The following is a 25,621-nucleotide window of genomic DNA, read 5'->3' as shown; positions in this document are numbered from 1 at the left end:
TTTGCACAGCTGGACACCAGCTCAAGTCACTGGGTTCTACATCAGTGCCCAGTGAAATCAAGGGGAATTTGGCTGCTGTGTTTAATGAGAGCCAGATGAGGCCCTTTTGTGACAGTTGAAGCCACTTGCAAAGGAAGTCCAGCTACCCCTGGCAGCAGGAGTCCCACTTTCATTTCTAAATATCCCTTCCCCGATCAGTATGAGAATGGGCTTTGTCAGGAGCTACAAACACAGAACAGCTTGCAACTGGGGACCACAACTGGACTAAATACACAGGCAGCAATTCCGTTTGGATGGTACTCTGGAACTGGATTGACCCATAGGTCATTCAAGAAAGCTCAACTACATCCTGCTTGAAGCTTTAAGAACCATGAACTAGAAAAACAACCCACTAAAAAATTCTTTCTGTGCATAATTTAAACATGATGCAGGGAATCCTGTGCAGAGTTCGCTCTGAATTGAAAATGATACAGCAACAATTTCAGCTGCATTACAGGACCCAAGATAATTCTTTCTTCTATATTCCATTTTGAGCAAAGTTATTTTGCATAATAACAAAAGGAAAATATACTCAAACAATTGTGTTGCCATAAGTTTCTGGCACAATATTATTTATCAGGAATAATGAGGGTCCAAACACAGTGAAACCTAGTGCTTGGTTGGAAGTGCTTCAAAGCTCTGAAAGTTCCTGTGACTAAGAACAATATGGAAAGTACCTGGAAGTTAGTGAGTAGAGCAATACCACTGTCAATAGCCATCCTCCGGATCACGTAATTATCATGGACAAACTTGGTGTTGCTGTTGGGCAGGTTAATCACCAGATCTATTTTCCCATCCCTTATCAGCCTGAAGAAACAATGCACATGATAGTATCACAGTTCATCTTGCTTAATGAAAAACTACAGTGAATACAAAGGCAAGCAGGTAAACAACACTGAAAGTTTTCATTTGCATTTGGTTTTTGATGTCAAGTCTTACATCCCAAGAAGGGAGTGTTGAGAGGATCAGGCACTCAGCTAGTACTTGAGAATTTGGGCTTTATTTCTGTTCTATTCATTGATACAAAGCAATATTCAGTCTTCATACAGCTCAGCATAACTCTGTTAAAGGTGTGATGGACTGTTATTACAGGCTACATATCCAGATCCCACATAATCTTGCATGAAAATGTAACATGGAGCAATACATCCATGCTGTATTAAATAGGACTGTTCAGTGAGATGTCCATTAATTAAACTAAAACCTTCCTGCTGTTGCAATTCTGGGCACAATCAGATCAGATTTTTGCACTGACTCCTGAAGTCCCATTAAATCACTATTAGTGATCCCAACATGACCAGAAATCTGCCCCTTGTATTTGATAACCTGAATGCTAATGCAATTTCAACAAGGTGAGCATCACTCCTACCTCCTGATGGAAGGGAGGCTCGGATTCTGGCTCTCCTGCGATGGCCATGCCACGGGGTTTGCTGGGATACTGTTTGCATTGAGCCAGTCAGAGGTTGCTTCTGTGGCATAAAGCTGTTGAAGGAAAATAAAAGGTTACTGTGTGCCTCATATATGGAAACATTTCATTTAACTCATGTGAGCATGACCCAACACACAAATCTTGTTGTCAGAGGTGATTTCAGATGGCATTTTTCATCACAAGGGCGACTCTCCACGTAAAGAGACACACACAGACGAGCATGACTTTCCCAACTTTCTGTTATCTATAGTCTGCTGATGGATGACAGTCAGTGAATAGTAGTAACACATCCAGAAACTGTTAAGTGGCTTAGAAAAACCTAAATCCCTCTGAATTTCAATAGGGCTTACGTTCAACCAGTTATGATTTTTTTTTGCCCCTTTTTCTTCTGCCTGGCACTAAGTTTTGAAAGGCAAAACTGTAAATCCAGTAGTTACACTAATGCCCCTGAGGAAAATAGAGCTTAAATACTTAATACCATAAACCTCTCCCCAATCTTCTGAGATCATGTTGTTAACTTTCAGTAAGTATGTGGATTCAAAATGATGCAAGAAGTATAAAGGGGATGTAAACACCTCAAATTTCCTACGTCCGCAGCTTGTGAGCATCACTGAAGATGAAGCACTGTGAAGACTTTCTCTCCATATAACAAGAAAGTCTTTCTTCCTCCTCCTGGCTTTTTTTGTTTGTTTCTTGGAAAACTTATTTGTATAGTGTGACATCCTGGCTGCTGGCTGATAGCAGAGCCAGGGTTGTTCTTGCCACGACTCATGACTTAGGCCTGCTTGTTCAATTAAACGACCATGAAAACTTTTAGCTAGGTGATACCTACTGACTTGACAGATCACTCAGCCAAAAATCCCTGTTGTACTTTGAAAATTTCCTTTTTTTTTTTTTGTCTCCAAATAAACTCCAAAGTTCTCCCATTCCTATGGCAGGCTGAGTGTGTTTCAAATTTTGAAAACTCTCTAGCTCTCAATAACTGAAACCACCTACCTTGAAGCCCTCCTCACACAGCAGTTCTGCTACGCTGAGGAATTTGGGGCGGAAGGACTTCTGAAAAAGGAAAATAATTAGATAAAGTATCAAAGCTAGACTTTAGAAACAGGATTTTGTATGCCAATGCAGAGTTCCTTCAGCCTGTGCAGAGACAAATACACCTTTCAGTACCATTCCAAGGAAACTGTCTGGATCCCAAAGCCCAGAGTCACTCCCAGCTGAGACATATTTCATTACAACACCAGGGTGTTCCCATATTGATTTCTACTGCAATTACAAAACTGCCCTGTATATGAAATATTAGAGCAATTGTCTTCTCAAGTACACCAACCAGAGGCTCTTCTACTCTTAATTAAACATCTTTCCTAACACTGCTCAAGCATTGGGCCTTCTGGTCTGGCAAACAGCATGAATAGGCATTGGGCTGCCTGTGGGTGCTCTGCAGATTCCCACAACAAAGAGCCTATATATACACAAGTTCATTTTTAACTCCCATGGCCACACGGAAATGGCAAACACAAAACCACTCAGGAGACAGGAACACCCTGTTCTCATGAGGACGTGAATGCCATGCACTTAGGGCACCCATGGAAGATTCAGGCTGCACACCTAGACCTAACATCATTGAGAAGAAATAGAGATAAGACGACCTCCTGTAGACACCTGCACATGAACAAGCCACTTTAGAGCAACTGATGAGCAAACATTTGATCCCAGCATAACTTTTTGCTGTACCTTCAATGTCCAGACATGAAAAGATCAGCAGCAGCACACGCCCTACTCACTGCCAAGCCTGGCTGAACCTCGCTTATAACTTTAGCCTCATCTGACCATTTTGCAAGTCAGATTACTGCAAGCTCCCCTCTCAAGCTACTCATGGCTTAACCTTTATGGCTGAGTGCAACATTCTGAAGGGTGAACTATTTTCTACAAAGAAAAGGAGTCAACAGGGTTTTTTTGAGCAGTACAGGCTTTGGAAAGAACCTCGTTCTGAAGCCATCCTGCTTTCTACACTAACTGGAGAATATAAATATACAATGTGACAGGGCTGGCAGCTTCCCAGTCAGAGAGAACCGTTCTGCCTTCTGGTCAGGGGGCTGGCTTTCACAACAGTATTATAAACTTACATCAAACATGTACTGAACACTTGTGACACATAAAACAGCCTCTCCATGAAAAGAAATTACAGCTGTCAGCTTGCATCCGAGCAGCCTCAGATTTACAAGCTGACTGAGAGAACTTGTGTAAGAAGCCATTAGTTACTAAAGGTGAAAAGTACAAGCAGATTTATTTAGTGGGAAAATATTTATTGCAGAAGAATTGTATTCTTTTTCCATTATAGCAAAAGTTCTGCTATAACTTCTCTCTCGTGTTTGCTAGCATGCCTTGCTATTTGTAGAGGGCTACATCCTCAGTTCTTTAAACACCATTACGCCAGTTCTCACTAAGATCAGGCTCAAAATGAAGCCAGCTCATTTTCTGTGCTCATCTTTAATTCTGTATCCAAATCCACTGTGGAGCATGCTACGCTTTCCGTACCTAAGGAACCAAGGGAGAAGGTTACCTTGAAACAACAGACTCGGAGTGCTGGGATTTAAAAATAAAATACTCCATTAGTGTTTTCCGCATCTCGTGGTCACCAGCACAGATGTAAGACAGATGCACTCCCTCCCAGAGACAGCGCTGAATAGCCCAATCAGGAAAGAAAATAAAATGAGCTTTTCAACTCCTCTTGCATAAAATATAAATTATTTGATGGCAGACTCAGGGTTTTAGCATCACAGATTTCTCCGAATTGTGAAAAGAAAAGAGGTCAGATTATCAGCTCTCATAAACTGGCAGCAATTCTTTTGTCTAACAAGAAAGCCATGCCCCATTTAACCTGGGAGGGTACAAGGCCTCTTAAATTCTGGGGAACCTTGACGTTTGCAATGCCAGGCAGTGCTCACGACTGAGGGACAATCCAGGGGGCTCGTGGTCCAGCCTAGCTGCTGATCCACCTGGTGCTGACCAGCAGATATGCTTGCCCACTGGATCTTGAGGATAACTGCTTTGTTAGCATTAGTTTTGAGTGCCTACTGAAATAGGATTACCGCTGGAATTGCAAACTGTGAGTACACCAACATGGAAAGCTCTCAGCAAGGCTGGGTACACTACCTGAGTTCACTAATCTTGATCTGCAAAATACCCCCGAGCAGAACACTGCAAGGAAGCTAAAATTTTCCTCTCTACTATTGTTATCTGCATCTATGTGACTTCTGTCCTCACTTAGGCAGCCACCTCCCACCCCTACATAATTAATACTGAGGACAAAAATGTGCGCTACACTGAATAACTTCAGTATGTTGAACCAGACGCTTCTGAGGGAAGCAGAATTTACCACCATTTGGCTTCTTATTTCTCTTTTTGCAAGACCTAAAATTCCACCCTAGAAATCAGAGGAAGCAGCTAATTCTAAAGCAATGAAGTCTCCAAAAGGGGAGTTTTGAGCTGACCATCCGCGGCAGAGGAAATAATATAGCACCTGCAGCCTCCAAGCCAGGGCCTCCACCTCATCAGCCCTCAGAGCCATGCAGCTGTAAATACTGAGCAATCATGGAGAGTGGTGTCCTGGTATCTGCCCTTCTGAACCTCTATTTCCCTTCTGAGGATGCACTGCCACCTTTGCAGTTTGAAGCATATGACCTCGTGTTTGGGATTAAAACAAGAACCAGGCTGCTCGTAGTCTCTGCCGAAGCTGTGCCTCTTGTTTCCGCAGCGGAGGGCTTCTGCTTTCTCCAGCCTTTACTGAGGGAAGACCACTCATAGTTTATGCATCGGGTCCAGGTCAGGATGTCAACCTTCCCTTCTTACAAAGTTTAATTTCTCCTCTCTGTCTGCAGAGCTGGCAGATTTTCGAGTAGACCACTGAAAAGCAGGTAGGCAACAAACTCCAGAGAGGTGAAGGAGCAATAGCTGCTTCTCAGCACTGCCGTTACACTTCTTGTTTCAGTTTAATTATGTAAGAAATATGCCGAGATGGAAACAGACATTTCATCAATTGATCTGTTGTTTTTCAGACTCCTTCCCAATAAAAATGAACTGTAAACCACTCATAACAAAAGACAGAATCTTATTATTTTTAAAAGGTTTGTGGGCTTGAGCTTTTGGGGTTGATTTTTTAAATTACTTTTTCCTTAAGACCTTTGTACAACGAACATTTGGCTCAGTTTAAGAGACACTGACACCAAAGCTACATAAATGCTTTCCACAGCTAAAATTAATCTCTGCTGCCTGTTCCCTTTTAGCTGCTATCAGGAAAATAAGCTTAAATTTTAGATACTGGGCTCTTCCTTCTCTTGGCTTTTTTTTTTTTTAGTACTGCAGTTATTAGATATACAGGTATCAACTACCCAAAGCCTCATACAGAAGTTTTAAAGCAGGTAGCAAGCAAAGACTTTTTTGCTAATTTGATGTAACTTAGAGCAATGGGTTCAATCTGTGTATCTTTTATTTTTTTTAGAGGACTAAGTGGTGGTCTGTGTTAGCAGAAGTCATGTTCCTTCCTGGCCCCTTTTCACACATGTCCCTTACATCCCCTGCTGAAACAGACAGCCCAACACATTTTTCACACCCCTGTTGTCTGACAGGAGAATTCATGGGCTCTACTTTTTTGTTTATTGGCTTTATGCAATCATGGCATAAAAGTTATTACCAGCACAACAGGGATATGGCAGGAGGCATTCAGTTGTCTTTAGGTAGCCCAAGAATGTTACAGTTACAGAGGAAATGTCTGATTATTTTTTTTCTGAGTAACATACATACACCTCAAAGTTTATAAGACCATCTACCCCCAGCATCCCCTACCATTGGTAACTATGCCTCGATAAGGATTTAACCCTTTTTGCTTTTCTGCCTGGCCACCTTTCCATCCTGAAATGCATACCCTTTGTCTTGACACAACACTATGAAGAGAACAGGGCTGTTCCTAAAGCTAACCCATCTGGAACTCACTCAAGTAAAGGTTCTTTGCAGAAGCCATTGCACTGAAGGACGTTCCTGAAATTACACTGTTTTAACTTTTTGTCACGTATAGCAACTGTGAGGGATGTAGACAGCAAGAGATGAAACCCCAGACTCCAAGGTCTGCTCTGATATGGAATCTCTGGACCAGCAGGGTACATATCCAAGATGTGGTCCCAAAATTCCCATCGTGACTCCAATGAGGATAGGAATGCAACAGTGGCATACCTGGTGGAGGACAGTGCTTTAGCCAGATATAACCTAGCAGCAGCACATTTTTCACACTGCTGGATGATAATTACAGCTCTGCCTGGAATTAAATCTGCCGTTTATGGGGAAAACTTAGCAGGTCCGGCTTTGTGATATGGAAATGGTGCACTGACAGGAAGCGGTTTCAATTGGTTTCAATTCATCTTCATGCATTATTCCCTGCAGAAAGGTGGATTCTAACTTTCCAAAGCCTCTGCTTACAGCGAGTGATCTGAGGGTCCTGCCCTCAGTAAACTCTTGCAGCTCACAGTAGAAACCACCAGGAGCCAGAGGAAAAAACACTGGGCCAGCCCCAGTAAATATCTCCCTGTTGTGTTTGTTCCTCTGTCTCAACGCACTTCCAGGCAGATTGCAGAGGAACACATTCACAGACGTGTGAACGAAAACAAGACAACAGTTACTCAGTTCCTCTGTCAGTCCTTCCTCAACTTTGGTTTTTAAGAGTTACCTGGATTCCGATCAAAATTCCTTTCTTAGGAAACGTAAACCCAGTGGCAAGCATGGCTTTCTGGAAGGCAGAGTACACATCCTCCCCGAAGCATGCAACCTAGGAAAGGCACAAAGAAGAAGGCTTGAGGGGGGAGGGGTGGGGTGGGGGGGAATAAATACAAAACAACCTAAGAACAGTGCTTTAAAAAACAAGAAGAAGAAAACATTTAAATATGCTCTTTTGACTTCTTCAGGCAGAATAAGACTGCTTTTGTACGGAGCCTGCAAGCATGGGAAAAAATAAATCAGAAAATCATTGCAGACAAATCTCAATTTTAATGAAGCAATAACGAAGGAATAGGCAACACTTTAGTTTCAAATGGCACACCAAGGAGTAACAGCAATTGATTTTGCTGAGTTATGCGAATGCTGCACACAGCTTCTGCTCCAGTGTTTGTAAGTGCATTAAAAATGCTTAACGTTATATAAGGTTTAAATACCAGCGAGGGTTCTGCATGCAGGCCTGCTTCTGCGTGTGGACACAGCAATCTCCATAAGACTGCACTTGTGCTGTCATGCACTCCTGGAAGTTTCTTGTGAAGATAAGCCTCAATATATAAAGGTGTTTTGCCATTAGAATTTCACAGATTCATGAAATTCAAGCAAAATGTCAGAATGTAGCAAAGAAAACAACTACAAACGTGCCAATTCATAAGAATTTGTTTGTTTGTTTGTTTGTTTGTTTTCAAGCAAAAACCCGATAAAAGTCATTTAGCAGTTCTCCATCACTCAGAACTGCCTGTGGAGCTCAGTTGCTTACAGACCATCAGATGATAATGATTTCTGCAAGAACTGAACTGTGTTGCTCCTCCAAATCTGAGATTCTGATGACAGAAAAAGGTTTTTTGAAAGTTTAGGAAAAGAAAACAGCCCTTGCCTTTCCTGGCCAACTCTACACTTGTTGAAAAACAGGCAGAAGCAGAAAACATCATAGCTTTTTCTCTTTGAAATAACAAATCTACACACATAAACAGATGAGATAAAGAGGCTGATTGAGAATTGCTCTCCCATTTTCCTCTTACGGTCCTTCCCATCACAGAGTGAGCCCTCACATTCATGGTCTTCCTGTTACCATGGTGAGCAAAAACCAGTATGTCATGTACAAAGAACAAATGGTGATTTGCCAGATCTCCTGAAGTGGAAAAAAAACTATACAAACAAAAATCCCACAAGGGACGGGAGGGAAAAAAAAAGTCATGACAACTTGTTTCTCAGCTTCTCTCTAAAAACTCACCCTTGAGTGTTCAGTCTGTTCTCCTGTGCTGATATCCTGAGGGGTTTATGCATCTCCTAGACTTTCTAGATGGTGGACAGCCCTACTCTGTATGCTTGGGCCAGGGGCTTTCACCCTGCCAGGAGAGGACTACTATTACAATGGGATCAAAGCACCCACAAAACTTGAAGGGACCCCCAGCACTGTGTCTGCTAACGTTATAGGAACGGAGACTTCCAGCAAAACACATCTCTCCCAGGTAGATGTGACAAATTCAAGCCCAAATCAAGCCGTGTGTTAAAAATGTCTTTGAGGAATAATTGAGCATTTTACCCGAGGAGAGTTATTATCCTTACTTCACTCATAAGAAAGACCTTCATAACTGTCACATTTTATGGCATTTGTGAATATGGATCTTTCTAACTCATAAAAGTTAATAATCCCTCCCTTATGACCAAGGTAATCTCTGACTCCATATAAAGCACAGAAGGATAATTCTTGCCCTTAGTTACATTTTTATTCCTTTTTTTGGGGAGTGGATGGGGGGCAAATGTTTTCTGTGTAGTCATTATTATTCTGAAAATAAGGAAGTCACTTGGCTTTTTTCTGCCCATTAACTACATTGAAAGGAAATCTTCCGCAATACTGATTTCCCCCACATTAAAAAGAGCAAAATAAAGTAATTCTGCAGAGATGTAGGAGACCTAAGGCTGTTCTAACCATCTAGTTGGGTCTAATGATTTTTCATACTAAAAGGTAAGTCTTTTCTAACGAAAACAGCTCATGGAGACATACCCAAGCTCACGTCAAATGAAGCTGCCCAGGCTCTGCTACCTGCCTAGCTTTGGCAGAGCAGAGTTAAGCCTAATGTAATAGCTTCAAGATTTAATCGCTTCCCAAGTGGGTTTTCCAGAGAAAAATCTGTTATTGCAACTCTTCTCAAGAAGTAACTGAGCAAGCAAGTTTAGAGATATCTTGGATATGTCTGCAGAAGCTCTTGGAAGAGCTTCTCAAACAAACCTCTCTGTTCCATGTGAGCTAGTATCCCTTCAAAAGGTGTATAGAGAAACATGTACCTCTTACAGGGTAAGGGCTCCCATCAGTGCCGAGCCTACGCAGGAAGAGGAACAGCTCTGTGCCTTTACAGCGTGCTATTTGTATGCCAGACACATTTCAGAAACACCTCACAGCCCTGCTGCAGAAAGAGTGGGTAAAGCAGCCCCGTCTCCCCCTCGTCCTGCTGACAGCCAACACTGCAACCATTGCATTTTATTCATTCTTTCTCACCTTTTGTGCCTTGGGACATGTCTTGATGGTTACCAGGCAACAACAAAAATATCCCCACGTGTAGTTGTTGCCTTTAAGTAACTAGCACGTTCCAAGACCAAAGGCTCGTGACCTGGAATCTCGATATTGCTATTCTGGTACATGCCAATGGGGGGCTGGAAAGCTGAACATGCTTGTCTGTCAAGAAGCAGGTGATTCATAAAACAGACTGATGCACTGAGAACCTCCCAGAACCCGACAGCTCTCAGACAAACTCATTTCAGGCTGTCACACCAACCAGGTCCAAGTCAGGGAGCCAACATGCAGGTAAAGAGGGACATCCAGTGGCTGAATCAATCGGGTTTTCCAGGACAACGTGTTTTTACAGATAAGAAAGATGTTTTCAATTTTCTGAAGAAGCTACAGATGTCATTGTGATTCAGGCAGCAATAAGATCACTTTCAAAGATTCATGTTTACAGGCAACTTGTTAAAAAATAAATAAATCTAAAAGATACCTCCCCCGTAGAGGCCATTTCACATCGCAAAATGGGGTCAGCATCTCTCAGTCGGGTCCAGGAAAACATCGGGGCCTGGTAAGAGAAAGAGGGTGGGCGTGAGAAGGGGATGAACTGTATTTAATGGATCAGTACCAAAAAAAAAAAAACAAAAAAAAACATTTTAAGCAACAGAAAGAGACAGACATGAATTAATCCAAAAGGAGCACTGGTCAAGGCTGATAAGCAAAGGAGTAGTTGGCAAAGGAGCTTCCCCAGCATCTCGATGGACTGGAACAAATAAACACCTATTTCACCAATAAATCTTCCTCTTAACTCTTGCAATCTTGCTCTCTCACTCACATCCTGATGGCAGATTTCTAATCTGTGATAACCCCCTATCATTTTTAAGACACATTTTGAAACAGAAAGCGTGCAAAGTGTTTAATTCATGAAACAAGAAGAGATACTATCTGAAGCAAGTCAGTTTTTCTGAGAAAGCATTTCTCCGGCAGAAATTTTCATCCACAGGATCAAACCATTCCACAGGAACACACGCTTTTGGTGGAAAGTAGCTGAATCTTGGCAAATAGTTTTCACATCTTTTTATTCTCTCCTCCAAAAAGTACACATCACTACTTTTTTACCTTTCATAAGGATATAACTCTTGGTTATCTTCATGATTGTTCTGAGGATATAGGACACTGCAGTCTTTGTTAGCCTCTGAGATCTCATCTAACTTGACGATAAAACAAACAAACAAAAAAAAAAAAAAAAAAAAAAAAACCCTCCCTTGTAAAAAGCCAATGACCACATGTTGCAGACATTCCGAAACAACTTTCTGCTTGCAAATAACTTCCTATAGGGCTTCTCTATCTTAAACTACTACAGGTATTTACATAAGGACAACATCCTTGATGCTTAGAAAATATTCTGCTTTGAAATCCAGAGACACAATTCTGTGCTTGGAAGTCTCTGAGGTGATGCTGCAGACAAGACAGATGCTGTTTCACTACACCTAACAATGACCAACTAAAACGTGACAGCAGAAATTCTCTGAGAAAGGTTTCTGAATAAACGTCGCCTGTCTTGGTGAATTTTAGACCAGTTTTGTTTCTCCTGTAAGAGAAAATTTTTACAGTAGCCAACTCTACAGTCTTAAGCTCAGCTCTGACGGTCAAGGTGGATCATTTTTAATGCATATTTTGTCTTGAAAGGAAACAACCACGAAAAGCCTTCCAACCAGTTCCCTAAACTTTTGTCTGCCACAGGCATGAATGCAAATCAGCAGGAACAGACTCTGGTACTGCAAATAAACTTGGTCAGGCTGTACTTGTGTCACTCTGAAAGCAAACATGGCAAGACAGTATTTCAGTCACTAAAGCTAAAATGGTGGGAGTTCAAATTCACAAAGGAGCATCTACGTCAAGAAAGAAACCAGTTTCATATTCTCTTTTCAGAGCACTTAAGAACTGCTGGAGAAACAAAATCCCATTTTCATGCAAATATTCCTAGCAATAAAACCGTTAGAGGACAAAAAATATGATGCTCAAATAACGAGAACCAGGTTTAACAGAAATATTTTTCAAAGTTTAGCATTTCCAAAGGCATTATCAGGTTTTTACATCTGACAAATCCATACAGAACACCAGCAGTACAAAAACCTTTGTAGTGACGTTTTCAAGTACATAGCCAGGTTTTCCACTCTGTAGCCCCCACTCCCAGGAGAGACCAAACTCTTGACTGGTTAGCTAACAACAGCACAGGAGCCCTAAGCCTGAATAATTGAAATCTATAGAAACAAGAATAAATAAATAAATAAATAAATAAATAAATAAATAAATAATCTCTGATTAGAATTTCAGAGAAACACTCATTTGTGGCATCAAAATAAAAGGTAAAATTACTTCCAGGCTAACTGGTTTGCAAATAACCTGAGATGGCTTGGATCATGGATGTGGCTTGTATTTTAACAGGTCTGAAGATTTTATTAGCAGAAAGATGTTAGCCATTTTCTGTTTCCTCAGTTTTCACTTACTATGTGAACTATTAAAGCTGGAAAGTGTCCGTATGAACAATTTTCGTTATCAATCATGTTTTCTGCACTGCTGTTCTAGATTTTTATGATGAGGTACTTCAATTAATTCTTTATATGTTTTTGAAAGCTTGGTGGAAGATAAAGTACACTTTGGTATCTTGGGTGCCGTATAAGCTCAGTAATTAAGAAGAATGAAAATTTGGCCCCACTGAAATCAAAGGATCCAAGACTTTCACCCCCTTTAACTAACTGGTCATGCATATAAAGGAGATTCTGTGCATCCAACAGCCCATGCTCCAAATCTTGAGCATAAAATCTAGGGGTACTCAAAACACTAATTTGTGCATGCTCAAACATGTGTCAGACAGTGTTACAAAAAGGCCTGAACTTCAGTACTCAGCCCCCCCAGGTACATATTTTTCAGGCAGTTTAGAAACACAATTGAGTAGGTTCAAAGTAAGAAATAAAAGGAGATTGATTTTGTTAATAAGTACTGGAAATTTTTCATTTGATGTCTCTAAAATTCCCAACATATGTTGTAACAGAAACTGGAAAGAGTCAATTTGGCCCTTGGCTAATGAGTAAATTGTTCTCCAGGCATTAAAATACTATAACCTATTAATGTGATAAATGCTGACACTATTTTGATCTTCTTTTGTGTGCTTTTTGAAACCATACCTTAATCCCAATGTATTTGGAGGGAATAATGGGCTGCTCCAACGTGGGGAGGGTTGACTCGTTAACCTCTTTTCCAGTCATCACTTTCGTGGCCACATCGATGAAATCCACACCCAGAGTCTTGGATACAAAAGGGAAGGAGCGTGAAGCCCTCAAGTTGCACTCTATCACCTGATGGGATTATAAAGGAGTAATATCAGGGTCAGGCACTATGCAGTGAAAAACCAGATTACTTCATGTTTCTGGAAATCAGTCCTTACTCCTCTTGGCAGAGATGCTCTTCACATTGCCAGATAAGAAGCACAGAAATGGTGTTTGGCATTACAGACACCAGTGAGGAATGGGAAGTGGACAGTTTGAGACAGAAGGACTCCAGGGTTCCGCAGCTGAGTTTCACCTCTATTGTCTGAAAATTGGACCCCAGATTAGAAACCATTCTGGAAATTGTGCTGTACCATACTCTAAATTAGTGCACAAGAAGCAAGGGAATTCATGCACCTGTATTAGGTACAAGCTTTAGAAGCCCACCTTCTTTTTCCATGGTAATGTCACTTCCCGAATGCCCGGGCTACCACTCATTACTGACTTTCCTCATCTACATCTGGGAGTCATTCAGTGACCCTAGCAAGAAACAGAAGTTCTGCACCCTGCTGAGAAGCACACCACGGAGTTCATTAGCAAGAGAGAAATTGCTGTAAGTTAGAATGAAGGGGTAATGGGCAAGACTAGGTAAGCGAGGACAGGAGGACAAGGGGGGGTTATCCAGAGAAAAGGCAAACACCACTGAGGGACAGCAAGGAAGGAAAGACTCCATTCTGTCCCTCTGTGGAGTTTCTTCTGTTTCATGGTTATTCAAAAAGGTGAAGAACAGTTAAGAACATTCTTCTCAACTAATAGCCCAAACAGAATCTTTCACTAGTAACATAATCTTCTATACCATGGCAGAATTTCCTTCCATTCACTGCTTCCTCAGTCAAACTGTTCTAATTCCTCTGACCTTCCTCCATTATGGGTAACAGTTTGCTTTCTGTGGCTAAAGGGTCAGACATCTGCCGTGCTGCTCTTACTGGTAGCTTCTAAGACCATACTACGTAGGAAACTATCTTAACAGCTTATATTAAAGGCTTAAACACTGAAATTGTCTTTCTTTCTTTCCAGTGACATGGAAGACTTATCTTAACAATCAAAACAGCTAAAGATCAGAGAGGATAACAGAGCTGAAAGCAATCATATGCAGTTAATAGGATGAGGCACAGGTCTCAGTGCTGTCCATCACATTAAACAACGATGATTTGTGGAAAGACAAAAGCCTACAGTGAAATGAAGCTATTGCTGACAGACAATGCAACCAGACCCACTTCTCTCTCAGTGGCAGCACTGCACAGGCAGGGAAGGATGCTCTCTCCCAGCCAGGCAGGGAGAGCTGCGTGTCACAGGGATGGCACAGGTGAGCCACACACCATCAGACAAGGCAGGTTAGAAACCCACAGCTGGGACTGCCACAGAGCTTCCGTGACAGGGACTACAGGAACCACACACTGAGCTATCCAGAGCAGAGTCTGATTTCCTTCAACAGTCACGAGAGCTCTTACCAGCACATCATTGCCTCGCACCAAGAACTGAATGTTGAACGGACCAGAGATGGCAAAGGCCTTTGCAATCTTCTTTGTAGCAGCTTTTACCTGCAAAAAACCAATATGTGTGTGGTTATTATATATGAAATGAAATCCTACAAAATAGCCCCACATCAATAAATCACCTCACGTGTATTCCTTTAAATTCCATCTCTCTGCTATAGCATAGCTTTTCACTACACCCTCATTTTGGCAAGAGCATTATCTTTCAGAAGCAAACAGTGTAAAATCTGTCTGGTAATCCAGAGCCTGGGGCTCCATTTGAGGGCAGAAGTAAAAACGCAGCTTCATGTGCATGTGAGAAGGGGAGAGAAAGACAGAATAAAAGCCTGTCCTGTCTGATGTAATTCCTACATTGCACACTGGAGCCTGTACAACTCTCTTTGTGAAATAATGAATAATGATGTTTTGCCATTTGAGATTAACTACTTGCTATTACAGGCATCCCAAGAGTCTTCCACCAGCAAGCCTGTCCCATCACAGGTAAGTGGAAGGTGTGTCAGCAGAAATACTCTGGAACAAATTGGGATAAAATGCTATGGCCATATTTTCCAGGTTGTCAAGAAATCACAGCATTTAAGTACAAGTGTTTGAATAGCTTGGCTCCAGAAGATGGCTATTTTCAGAAGCAAGGCCTTGAATATTGTCATGAAGTTGGAACACAGGCAGGATGACGTCACGGAGGACTGCACGTTTTGTTTTGAAAATGCATTTTGACAGCTAACTCTGTATTACTAGGTTTATTCTTCAAAGAGGAACAAGTCAAAACAAGGTGAGGTTCATTCATTCCAAAATCCCTTCCAGAAAAGGCAGGCAGCTATAAACTCATGCATCTGACCTAATCACTTAAAGACTAGAAGTGAACCACAGCATACTCATCAATTAGATGCTCCTCCACTGCTATGAAAGTTTGTCCTAAAAAGGATGATAAAAAAAAAAAAAAAAAGAAATCTAAAAGCCCCTACCTCTACTCCTTAATTTAACGAGGTACAATTCAGATGATCAGTACAATGCAGTATGTACAGTGGAGCCATTCACAGGGTACACACTTAAATCATAGGTTTGCAGAAATCATACTGGCATTTAAAAAGCATCATTGATTTGATTTCTCCTGAATTCCTCTTTTAAGTTCTCCCAAGCAAGGAGAAAGGTGATTCAAACTCTTATTTTCCTTTTCTTTTCAGAGCAAGAGCAAAACCTACCTTCTCCAAGGCTCCCTGGCTAATAGTCTGTGCAGGTAACATGAGAGTGGCATCTCCAGAGTGAACACCTGCATCCTCCACATGCTCTGAAACTGCATGCGAGATAACCTGCATACAATAGTGATACAGTAATTAATCACCTCACACACTCTCATGAGCTGTGCCCCCAAGTCCAAACCCTCTGCTGTGTACAGACTGGCAGTGTCCTGAATAGAGCTCTATCCAAAAGTCAAAAGAAATAGGTCAAAAAGGGAATCTCCCAAGATTTTGGGAAGAACAGGCCGACAGCAGACACAGGGCATATGAAATAGAGAATCGTGTTAGTGTCTTTCATACTGTGGTTAAGCAAACTGAAAATGATAGCAGCTACCACAGCCTGGAGATCCCATGACCCCCTCTATCACTGCTGACTCAGAAGGTAAAGCCTCATTAGGCTTTAAACCAGCTCTTTAAGTTCTCCTTGCCACAAACACAAACAAGTTGCCATTTTCCATCATTTGTAAATATTTGCTTGCACTTTCATGGTATTTTAATTGTGGAGAAAACCAAGCAGGGGAAACTCAGGCCCTAAGGTTTTAAGCTAAATGAATTGCATCAAGGTGCGCCACCTTGATATCCAAAAAAGACAATGATCTTGTCTGTTGGCTAAAAATAAATATTGAAAAGAGTATTTCTATTAAATGACAAGTTTGTGAGTTGTTTTTTTTTTCTGAAAACTGTATTTGATTAGTAATGACATGCAAGGCAAAGCTGTAGTAATAAGACTGTGGTAATACCGTAAAACATGCTGACAATTCTGATACAAGTCATTTGCGAAGCCAGTGATTTGTGAATCCAATAGAAGTTATATCCTAAAGGATTCAGGCATGTGGTTAAGCAATGTTTAAAAAAAATATTTAGGTGTATACAATAAGGTAGGCTGAGCTTTTCAAGCATGATGTTTTTGAACCTCAGAGGAATTCATCTTTTCTTGTCTCTCTTCTCTTCTTGGCACAAATCCACGGCTGTATAAAATAAATCATTAAAACTCACATAGCTTTGCAAATTGTTGATCTTTAAAAAAAAAGTTTAGTATTAATGAAAAGCAAAAAGTTCTTACTCTTCCTGCCTTGGCTACAGCATCCATTTCCACCTCACGGGCATCTTCAATAAATTTAGTGAGTACCACAGGGTGATCCTGTCATGATGACAAACCACAAGAAGCAAGCTTTTAGTCGAGAGTATTTGTGGATCATCCAAGTGCTTACTATTCACCACTGTAAAACCTTTGGAAGTGGAATCCCACAAGGCCTATCCTGATTTCCAAAGGTTAGTGATCTTTGCCAAAGAAATAAGAGGGAGAAAACTTGGCATAATTTCACCAAAGGCACTGAAGCCCTCCATAAGGTGTCACCATGACAGTGAATATTTGGGGAAAAATACAAAGAGCTTTTCGGTGAGACCATGACAGAAGGAAGATAGTGGAACACCTGCATGGATCCAGAGACCTCCGATCTTGTCTCCCAAAGATGTTCCTTACCTCTGAGACCTTCAGTTTGTCTGTGAGCCTCACAGGCACCTCACTTGCCTTTTGCTATTTCAGTGAGGTCACATATTTTAGTCAACCTATCTATTCCTTTCTCATTTCTCTGCCTGGTTTCCTAAGTCTCCCAGGGAGAAATTGCCACTAATTATAGCTGGCCAGGAATGACCTGTCTTTGAGTCTCAACACGTTCCCTGGTATACACAGTTTTCCTTCCTTCTGCCTATCTCTGGGATGCCAGCGCACACTTCTCCAATGTTTTCTTCTCCCAGGCACTCACTCCAACAGATGGTTAAAAATCTAATCCGCATTCTTCCAGGCCAGCTTTATGTCTCAACATTTTACCTGTCCCATCCACTATTAACTGTCTGTTATTTATTAGAGAATAAAATGGAATAAATGACAGCCTATGCATGCTCAAAAGGCTCCTCTTGAAAAAATATAAAGCAACTCCAAAAGTTACAGGACACAATTCCTTACCTTATCAGTGCAAGGGTAAATTCACAGGCAAGGACAATGCCACAGCCTATGTTGTTTCATAAATTTAGTGGCCTGTGTCGTGTAACTTTCTGTCTTGCTGCAGTTTTTCACCAGGAGATTTTATATGTGCACACAACCTTGTCTATTCCAGTCTGTCTCAACTCTCGCAAGAAGTTTAGACTGTTATTGACAACATAAACACCATAATGAGGCAACACCACCACTGCAAAGTGGCTAAAACAACACATCGCAGGTCAGGCACTTTATCGGAGATGCTTTGTTGGGTGGAGCAAAAATAGATGAGGCTTTGTAACTAGAAAAATGAACTCTGTGTCCCACGCAGATGCTCACATTCAATTCTATGCTCACAGGTAATTCACTGGAACCAGTCATGGCCCATAAAGCCTTGACAAAGCTAAAAAACCTCCTTAATTTAGAAGCAGGATACAGTACTTTTGTTCTGTTGTGCTTTTTGCCTGCTTAGCTTCTACTGGCTGTTGTCAGTACAAATATACTTCACGAAGAAGGAAGTCGTCCCTTTACAGTCTGACTACACTAGCAAAAATTTAGCATGTAAATCTAGCATACTTTTCTGTAGGATCAAGGCCAGAGTAACCAAAAACTCAAGGCGTGGCCACAAAGTACAGCTGGCTGTGCTTGCACCAAGCATCATTGCCCAATTAAAGTTTATCAAGCTGTGACAAGTTAAGCTGACCAGGGGTTACTTTCCTGGGCACTACCATGATAAAGATGCCCAAAGAAAGCGTTCTGTCCCACTGAGCACTGCTGTCTGCTTTGCTTCTGTGAGCACATGGGGAAATACAAATGAAGTACAGAAAGAAGCTCAGGGTTTTGGGTGGCTGAGCATTGCTGAAAATCTGTTTTCCACCACTGTTTGCAAATGATACCGAGTGGTCTTCTTTCCTCCACGTTAACCTATCCTTCAGGATATTACTACTTTGCAAGGTCTCTCCATTTGACTAGCTCTTTTCTTACCAAAAGGTTAAACTTCCATCATTTGCCTCATGCATTGAAAAAACGTTTTTGTTGTTGTTGTTGTTGTTGTTTTTCTTCTTGCTCAAGCTTAAGAAATCCACCACCTATGAAATCCTCTGAGTAAGCAGCAATGTGTCTGCTTCCTTAGCCAGTTGTGTTTTCAGAGAGCTGCTCTAACTACTTAACTCCAAGGTTCCCCATGAGAGCAGTGTTTATGGCATTACAGCACTTTTCTGAACAGGGATCATTCCAAAAAAAATAAAACATAAGAAATGGGAGAGAGGTTAGGGGGAACAAGAAAACAGGCCAAAAGGCCAAGCCAAACTCCGAGGCTGTTGAAAGGTCAGATTCCATATTCTGTATATTGTTCATTTGAGGTCAATCATTTCACTTTTTCCTCCTCCCACACTCTCAGCTCTCCAAACATCTCTTACACACTAACACTGATAGCAAGGATAGGAAAAAAACCTCAGGCTTTGAGCTGTTTACTATGTTTTGAAGCATTCAGGTCTTTGGGAAATTGCTCAGATTTTTTCTTTTCTAAATTTCAGTGTTCTAGACCAAAACCTTCCCCTTGATGGAAAAAAGACACTAAAAAAGCCAAAATAACTTTTAAATCAATTAAAACTGACACCTTTCATCTTCTGCTTTACATACTCTGCAGATCAGTAATCTCACTGCATTAACTGTAAGCAAGCACCAGCTTGTACCAAAGGAAGCTTAGAACATGATTTGGAGAGCTAAATGTCGTAACAGAAGCTTGCAAAGGTTCCTGCATTCAAGATCCACCCGTTAGGGAATGAACGGAGGGGTCAGACTTGAATTTCCCTGGCTTCTCCCCAGGCAAGGAAGAGAGTTGGGAAAAAGTAATACAGAAACAGAGGGAAAGCGCAGCACAGGTGGAACAAACACAGCAAACACAACAAGCAAAAGCAGTGGCAGGGCAAATATCATTACCTGAGAGACTCTGGTGGCTTCTGCTAAGAATTTCTTCATTTCATCTTCAGTAAACACTACATTCATTGCAGACCCACTGTAAGAATGACATGAAAGAAAAGGTAAACCAAAACCAGATCATCTTCCCTCATGACGGTAAGGGAGACATTACAGCATGAGACACCCCAGCACAACTACCTTTACATGACAGGCTAGCTGAGCAAGACCCTGGCTTAAGCCACCTGCTCATTCTACAGGTGACCTCCAGAACCATGATGAAAAATCCAGCAACGAACTGGGGCTGTGCAGCCTTAGCACTGCTGGGAAATCCCCTTTCTGACCCAAGCTTTTGAAGCTCCCCCTAAGCTGGAGGAGGTGGCTAGTCAGCCAGATATCCCCTCTCAAGACCCAGCCTCCTTCACCATGTTATGCAGCTTAGCTGTGAGCTCATGACAGACTCTTTGCCAACTGTCAGACCGAATGCTCTTCAGTGGCCAGGCCACTGGTGATGGTTGTGACAATGCAAATGCAGGTGACAACGGGCTGCTTTATGCTGACTGACTTCTTAGACTATAGGGGAGGGGCACAGCAGATACAGATATGGTGTCTGAAAGCTACTTTGAAATGTAGCTCTCTGTAACATCAGACAGGGATTTGGGAGAACATGGGTTAACAGTAATTCAGTCCCTTTGAAAGGCAAGATATTTTTTAAATTTATTTCTTAAGATCTAACATTGCTCACTTCTACTACTGCCACTCAGTTTCCCCTTTGCTTTGGTGGGCAAGCCCACAGAGGCTGTGGGGGAAAGTGAAGGAAGGACCTATCCCATGAAATCAGGCCCTTGAACCTAAGATAAATAGCCACAAGTACCTACATGCTTATACTTTATTGGACTACAACTTCAGCTGATGTAGATCAATAGAGTTCAATTAAATCCAGGGACCTATGTCAGCCTCACCACTGAGGATGTGAACTGGTGCACACGGAACATAAATGGTGGGGAAATGCATTTAGTTCTCAAAGGCAACTGGCAAATATTAAAGGCCATATCTGTACAAAGGATGAAGAAGTCTAGCTGTGGACCTGCTGCTGTTCTGCAAATAGAGGCCAGACAGTATGCTGTGCAAGGGCTTTTCACTTTATATTTCTTGAAGTTTGACATTCTGCAGTTTCATCTCCCTGAAATTCCCCTAATCCATCCTGAAGTTCCCCTAACCTTGAAATGCTCAAAATACCTTGGAAATACTGCATTAAGAAATACTTACATGGAAAGGGGCTCTACTTAATTGAATACAAATGGAAATAACAGGCTAAAAGGAGTGTGCCCTAAAAATCTAGAAAGTGACATCAGGAGCACTTTCTAAGTTGTCCTCCTGATCAGAGTGCTGGCTTTTAACTTTGCTTTGCAACTCCACTGCAAGCTTCAGAAACTGAATAGAAAAGTCACAATCAGCAGTCTTCGAAAAGATATTTCCTTGAGGTTGAACATATATGAAATGCTTTTTTTTTTTCCCTGTTTTAAATGAAAAGATTTTTTTTGCTCCCCTGAAAATGAATATTGTGTCTCCTCATTTTGATATGTTTCTTTTCATATGAAAAGGATCCTGTCTCCAATTTATTTGCACTTGTAAATTGTGCCCAGCAAACTGCCTCTTTGTGCCTAGTCAGCTATGAAGAAACTCCTCACAGAGAAGAGTGATCATTCAAAACCTGTGTGAGCACTGATGTAACTTCTTCAAAAAGTCTAGCTGTCGAAAATGTGCAGTTCTCTACAATGTCTATTTAAAGAAAAACAGCTGCCACAGCGTAGGGACATAAAACATGCCTGTAAGCAGAGAAGCTTAGCAAATAAGAAGCTGAATTCAAAAGACACACTGTCATTTTCTGATAAGAGATGCCAACCCCAATAAATGGCCTCAGCGCATTGCCTTCTGTTTTTCCTGGTGGCAAACAATCTTCTGGCTTAACTGTACAGGTAGGCTCAGGAACCTTAAGGAGTATCCCAGATGGCTCATGTTTTTGGTCTTCAGACATAAAAAAGGCAGTTCAGCTAAACAGACATTCTTAGGATTGTGTTCTGCCTTTGATCTGTGCCTGATGGACATAAGGGAACCGTTGGCTCCCTTTACTGGTACAGGCAGCAGTCGTTCCACTTGTTAAGACTGGCAGCTTTATGCTGCATGTACCTAGCACAGCATATTCCAAGTCCCCTAAAACGACTCTCTCCCTTTCCTCAAAAAGGCTTTTTTTTTTTTTTTTTTTTTTTTTTACTTCATACCCCCCAGCTCTGATGCTTGAGCCTTACCTCAGAACATAGGAAGGCCTCAGCAAACATGGGTAACTCACAGAGCCTGCAAATTCAACTGCATCTCTCTAAAGACAGGGAGGGAAAACATGCTGTGAACGAGAACATATTTTAAAGTCATTCCAAAATATCACTCTAACTGCATTTGCACTTGAAATAAAGAAAGATGTAGGGGACTACAGGCTGGGCTGAACAGAATACACAGCTCCTCTGTTCCAGAGTTGTCCTCTTCAGAACCTCCCTGTCCATAGAGCTTCACAGGGGAAAAAAAGGTGCTGACATGTCTCTATTCCTTTGCAATCTCCACATAATAGAGTAGTTTTCAAGGCCAGCAGAATAAACCAGAGTAGCCTGACAGTGGTGCTAACATTTCCTGGTTATATACCCCACGATGTGCGAGGATAATATGAAGACACTTCCCTTCCAGTTCCCACTCCACTCCCATACCGGAGCTACAGCATGATTTTGCAAGGATCAAAAAGTTCTTCAACAAGGATAGTAAAAAGATGTCGAATGCCTTCAGAATCTTGAAACGTATCAGTAAGTTGGTCCCTCCAGCAGATGCTCACAACACCTAGGCACTTTATCGTTTCCCAGATCATTTTCCAACTTACCAGAGTGCTGACTGCCTTCCAGGGAGCCTGGGCCACACGCAGCTCATCCAGAACAGCTGAGAAAATAGAGCGATCTTCTGCCCGGTCAATCTGCAAAGGATTCGTGCCAAGAACCTTCACTCCACTCCGGTACAGTGGCACTGCCAAGTTATTGGGAATCTGCCCACCTACAGAAATAATGCAACCACTGCATCCCTGTTGGCAGAGAGAAAGGAGCACAGTCACGTCCAAGTTAGCTTAACATTAAAAACTGTTATAATTAGGGACCCAGGGTATAGATTACTCATTTTTAGATTGTTACGAGTAAAGGCAGATGATAACTTTTCTGATCTGGAGGTACCCAGATTGCAAAGTCTGATTCAGAGCATAGCCTCTCTAAAAAAACACTATCCTCCTTGATGTCATCAACAGGCAGCAGTAACTTGAGGTCAAATTCCCCAGGAAACCAAAGGAGTCTGCAGTGTTCACATCCCTTTTGATATCAAACCAAGATTTTATCATTTCTGCCAGAACCACAGACTACCACCTTATTTTCATGTCACGTCTGGGGTCTTCTGCTTTCCCAGTGAGGGTAAGCACAGAGCTGACACATGCTCTCTCACTTTGCAGAGGAAAGGAGCCGTGCTACAAAAATATCACAGCCTGCAAGAAAACTCACAGCTCTGCTTGCTGGGGGCAGGTCTCCCTCCCTTCCCCTTGCACATGTGGGCATGGAGACCTTCACTTCAGCCGAGCCCTGCTGCGGCCACTGGACACCACAGCATGACCACACGAGGTGGTCCTCTTTCCCTCATAGACCAGCTCTTCAGAGAAAGCAGCCTCTCCCACGGCCAGGGACTGCCAAGAGTAGCAGATGTTCACACAAACTCTTTTGTACTAGGGTTGCAAGGCAGTAACCTCCAGCAGAGGGCCAACAGAAAACAACTCGAAGACTTCATTTCCCCCTCCCATGCCAAGAGCTTTATTTGCTAAGCAAACATCCTCCCCTAGCCCCAGAAGGCAAGCTTTAGGGAGCCCTCACTGCTGACCCCTTGCTGCCCTGCACAGAGCAGAGCCTAGCTCACCAGAGCCCAACCCACCAGGCAGCCCGTGGCGGTGAGTCCGGATACATTCAGCTCTTTATTTTAATTCGTCTTCATTATTTGTGCCTAGCTCTTCATTTCTGGTAGCGCACTCCACAGTAACAAATATTTCAGCCGAATTCTCACACATGCTCATTGCCATGCAGGTTATTTGCAAGCACTTAAATTCCCAAAGCAGATGAGTCAGGACAGGTGACACAGCATCCTCCAGCCTCAAAGGCACGCTTTGTGTTTGTGGCTGGGTAACCACAACATTTTAAGCAAGGAAATAATAAACATCAAATAACAAGGAGACAGCTGAGCTTCCTCATAAACGTACATCCTCCTTCAGGTGCAAATATGGCTTTTTTTTTTTTTCCTCTTTTCCTTACATAAACCCCTGAAGGCTTTCAAGTACAGTAGAGTTTGGTGAGGAAATTTTCAGCAATAAAAATAACAGGCTTTGGAGAACCTGCAACAATTATAAGGATGTGAATTACATTTAGATCATTTAATAATTCAGGGTAATTAAATAACGGGCACTTTAATTCCAAATTAAAGCTGGTGAAACTTTGCCCAAAGGAGAATCCGGCCTGCAGTACAGCCGTAGCGATGGGCTCCTTTGAACCAAATGTGTTTTACACAGTTTCACCCACCTCTAGCAAATGAGAAGCATAAATCAACATCCAATGCGCAGTGATCCACGGTTTGGCTCTATCCTTCAGAGTACCAATGTTCTTTTAATTAACAAGTGTGTTTTTTCCTGAAGAAGGTTAACCCCACTGGCCTTCCTGGAAGAGGAACTTCTTAATGAGGGATTGAAAGGGATTTAGAGTGGGAGATCTGTGAGCCGCGAGCAGGATGGACTAGAAGTGACTCAGGAAAAAAAAAAAAAAAAAAAAAAAAAAAAAAAAAAAAACAGATGATAAACGCTAGAACAAACCCTGCTTAACTTTAATGTGGATAATTTCCTACCGTAATAAGGATCTACTAAAAAAGCCTGGCATTTAAACAGCATTTATTATCCCAAGGTCTACAAGATTACTCATTTGCCTTGCATGCTAATAATATACAGTGATGGAGCTGATGTTTTTTATACTCTCCATGTATTCCTTTCTGGGATGACAAGCAGCTGCTAGCCAACAGCAGCCATCTGAAAGAGCTTAGGACTGGGAGGGAAAAACACCTTGTTAGCAGAGGGTGGGGCAGGGACAGAAGCTGTTTCATCCCACTTGGGGCTGTCCCATGGCATCAGAGGTCTCCTTCTCCAGCTCTGAAAAAAATCTGTTCTTTACTGGGTCTAAAACCCCCTCAAGCTTCCAGAGCCATCCAAAACACAGAACTTATCTCCAGTTCCTGGACTCCTTAGCATCCCAGATGGAGGAGAACCAGACAGCGAATAAGCAAACCCCTTCTTGCACCTTGGAACCGTTCTGGTTTGACAACGACCCAACCTAGCTTTGATGCCAAGGTCGGCCATCATCACAGTCTGTCCCAAACATATTTCAGCCACAGATGTCCCAGCTAACAGCCTCTCTTCAGCTGCTGCTTATTTCTTCCTTTAAAACAATTCCAGCCACTGAGCCCCTAAAATCAAAACACCGCCTACGTCCAAGCTAGGACAGCATCGGGGTCTCCAAAGAGACAGAGGAGATGGCTTCTCAAGCAGATAGTCAAGAATCACGTGCTCATTTTTACTCAGAATATAACCATAAATTGAGACCCAGCTGCTGTGTATTTTTTCCTTTAAAATTCTGCTTTTCTTTCCCAAAGAATGCCTTTGCCCAAGGAGCAGCCTGTTGCCCAGGCAGGGAACAGGTCTGCACTGCTGAGGAACGTGGGCAGACTGAAAACGGACTCCACCACATATCACTTTGTCATCAGCTATATTTTAATTATAAAGAAAATGAATAACATCCTTGCCAACAGAAAGCTTTAAAATATACACCGC

General features: G+C 42.0%; 1 protein-coding gene across 12 annotated transcripts in view; it reads right to left on the bottom strand.

Moving 5' to 3' along the window:
• The window catches only part of CPS1 (carbamoyl-phosphate synthase 1), a 113,463-nt gene that overhangs the window by 2,469 nt on the left and 85,373 nt on the right, over positions 1 to 25,621 (bottom strand). For 11 of the 12 annotated variants that reach the window (XM_035331112.1, XM_035331113.1, XM_035331118.1 and 8 more), the window contains 12 exons: positions 22,610 to 22,804; positions 21,996 to 22,063; positions 19,711 to 19,786; positions 16,855 to 16,932; positions 15,756 to 15,863; positions 14,512 to 14,601; positions 12,920 to 13,090; positions 10,225 to 10,299; positions 7,188 to 7,286; positions 2,465 to 2,524; positions 1,409 to 1,521; positions 717 to 846 (listed from right to left, as the gene is read on the bottom strand). In XM_035331112.1, coding sequence (XP_035187003.1) covers positions 717 to 846; positions 1,409 to 1,521; positions 2,465 to 2,524; positions 7,188 to 7,286; positions 10,225 to 10,299; positions 12,920 to 13,090; positions 14,512 to 14,601; positions 15,756 to 15,863; positions 16,855 to 16,932; positions 19,711 to 19,786; positions 21,996 to 22,063; positions 22,610 to 22,804 — 1,263 coding nt within the window. Of the gene's footprint in view, positions 1 to 716; positions 847 to 1,408; positions 1,522 to 2,464; positions 2,525 to 2,732; positions 4,007 to 7,187; positions 7,287 to 10,224; positions 10,300 to 12,919; positions 13,091 to 14,511; positions 14,602 to 15,755; positions 15,864 to 16,854; positions 16,933 to 19,710; positions 19,787 to 21,995; positions 22,064 to 22,609; positions 22,805 to 25,621 lie in introns of those variants that run through there. The other variant, XM_035331121.1, reaches the window with a different exon arrangement.

This window comes from Oxyura jamaicensis, chromosome 7 (assembly GCF_011077185.1).
Source record: "Oxyura jamaicensis isolate SHBP4307 breed ruddy duck chromosome 7, BPBGC_Ojam_1.0, whole genome shotgun sequence".
NCBI lineage: Eukaryota > Metazoa > Chordata > Aves > Anseriformes > Anatidae > Oxyura > Oxyura jamaicensis.
This window is presented reverse-complemented; position numbering and strand designations above follow the sequence as displayed.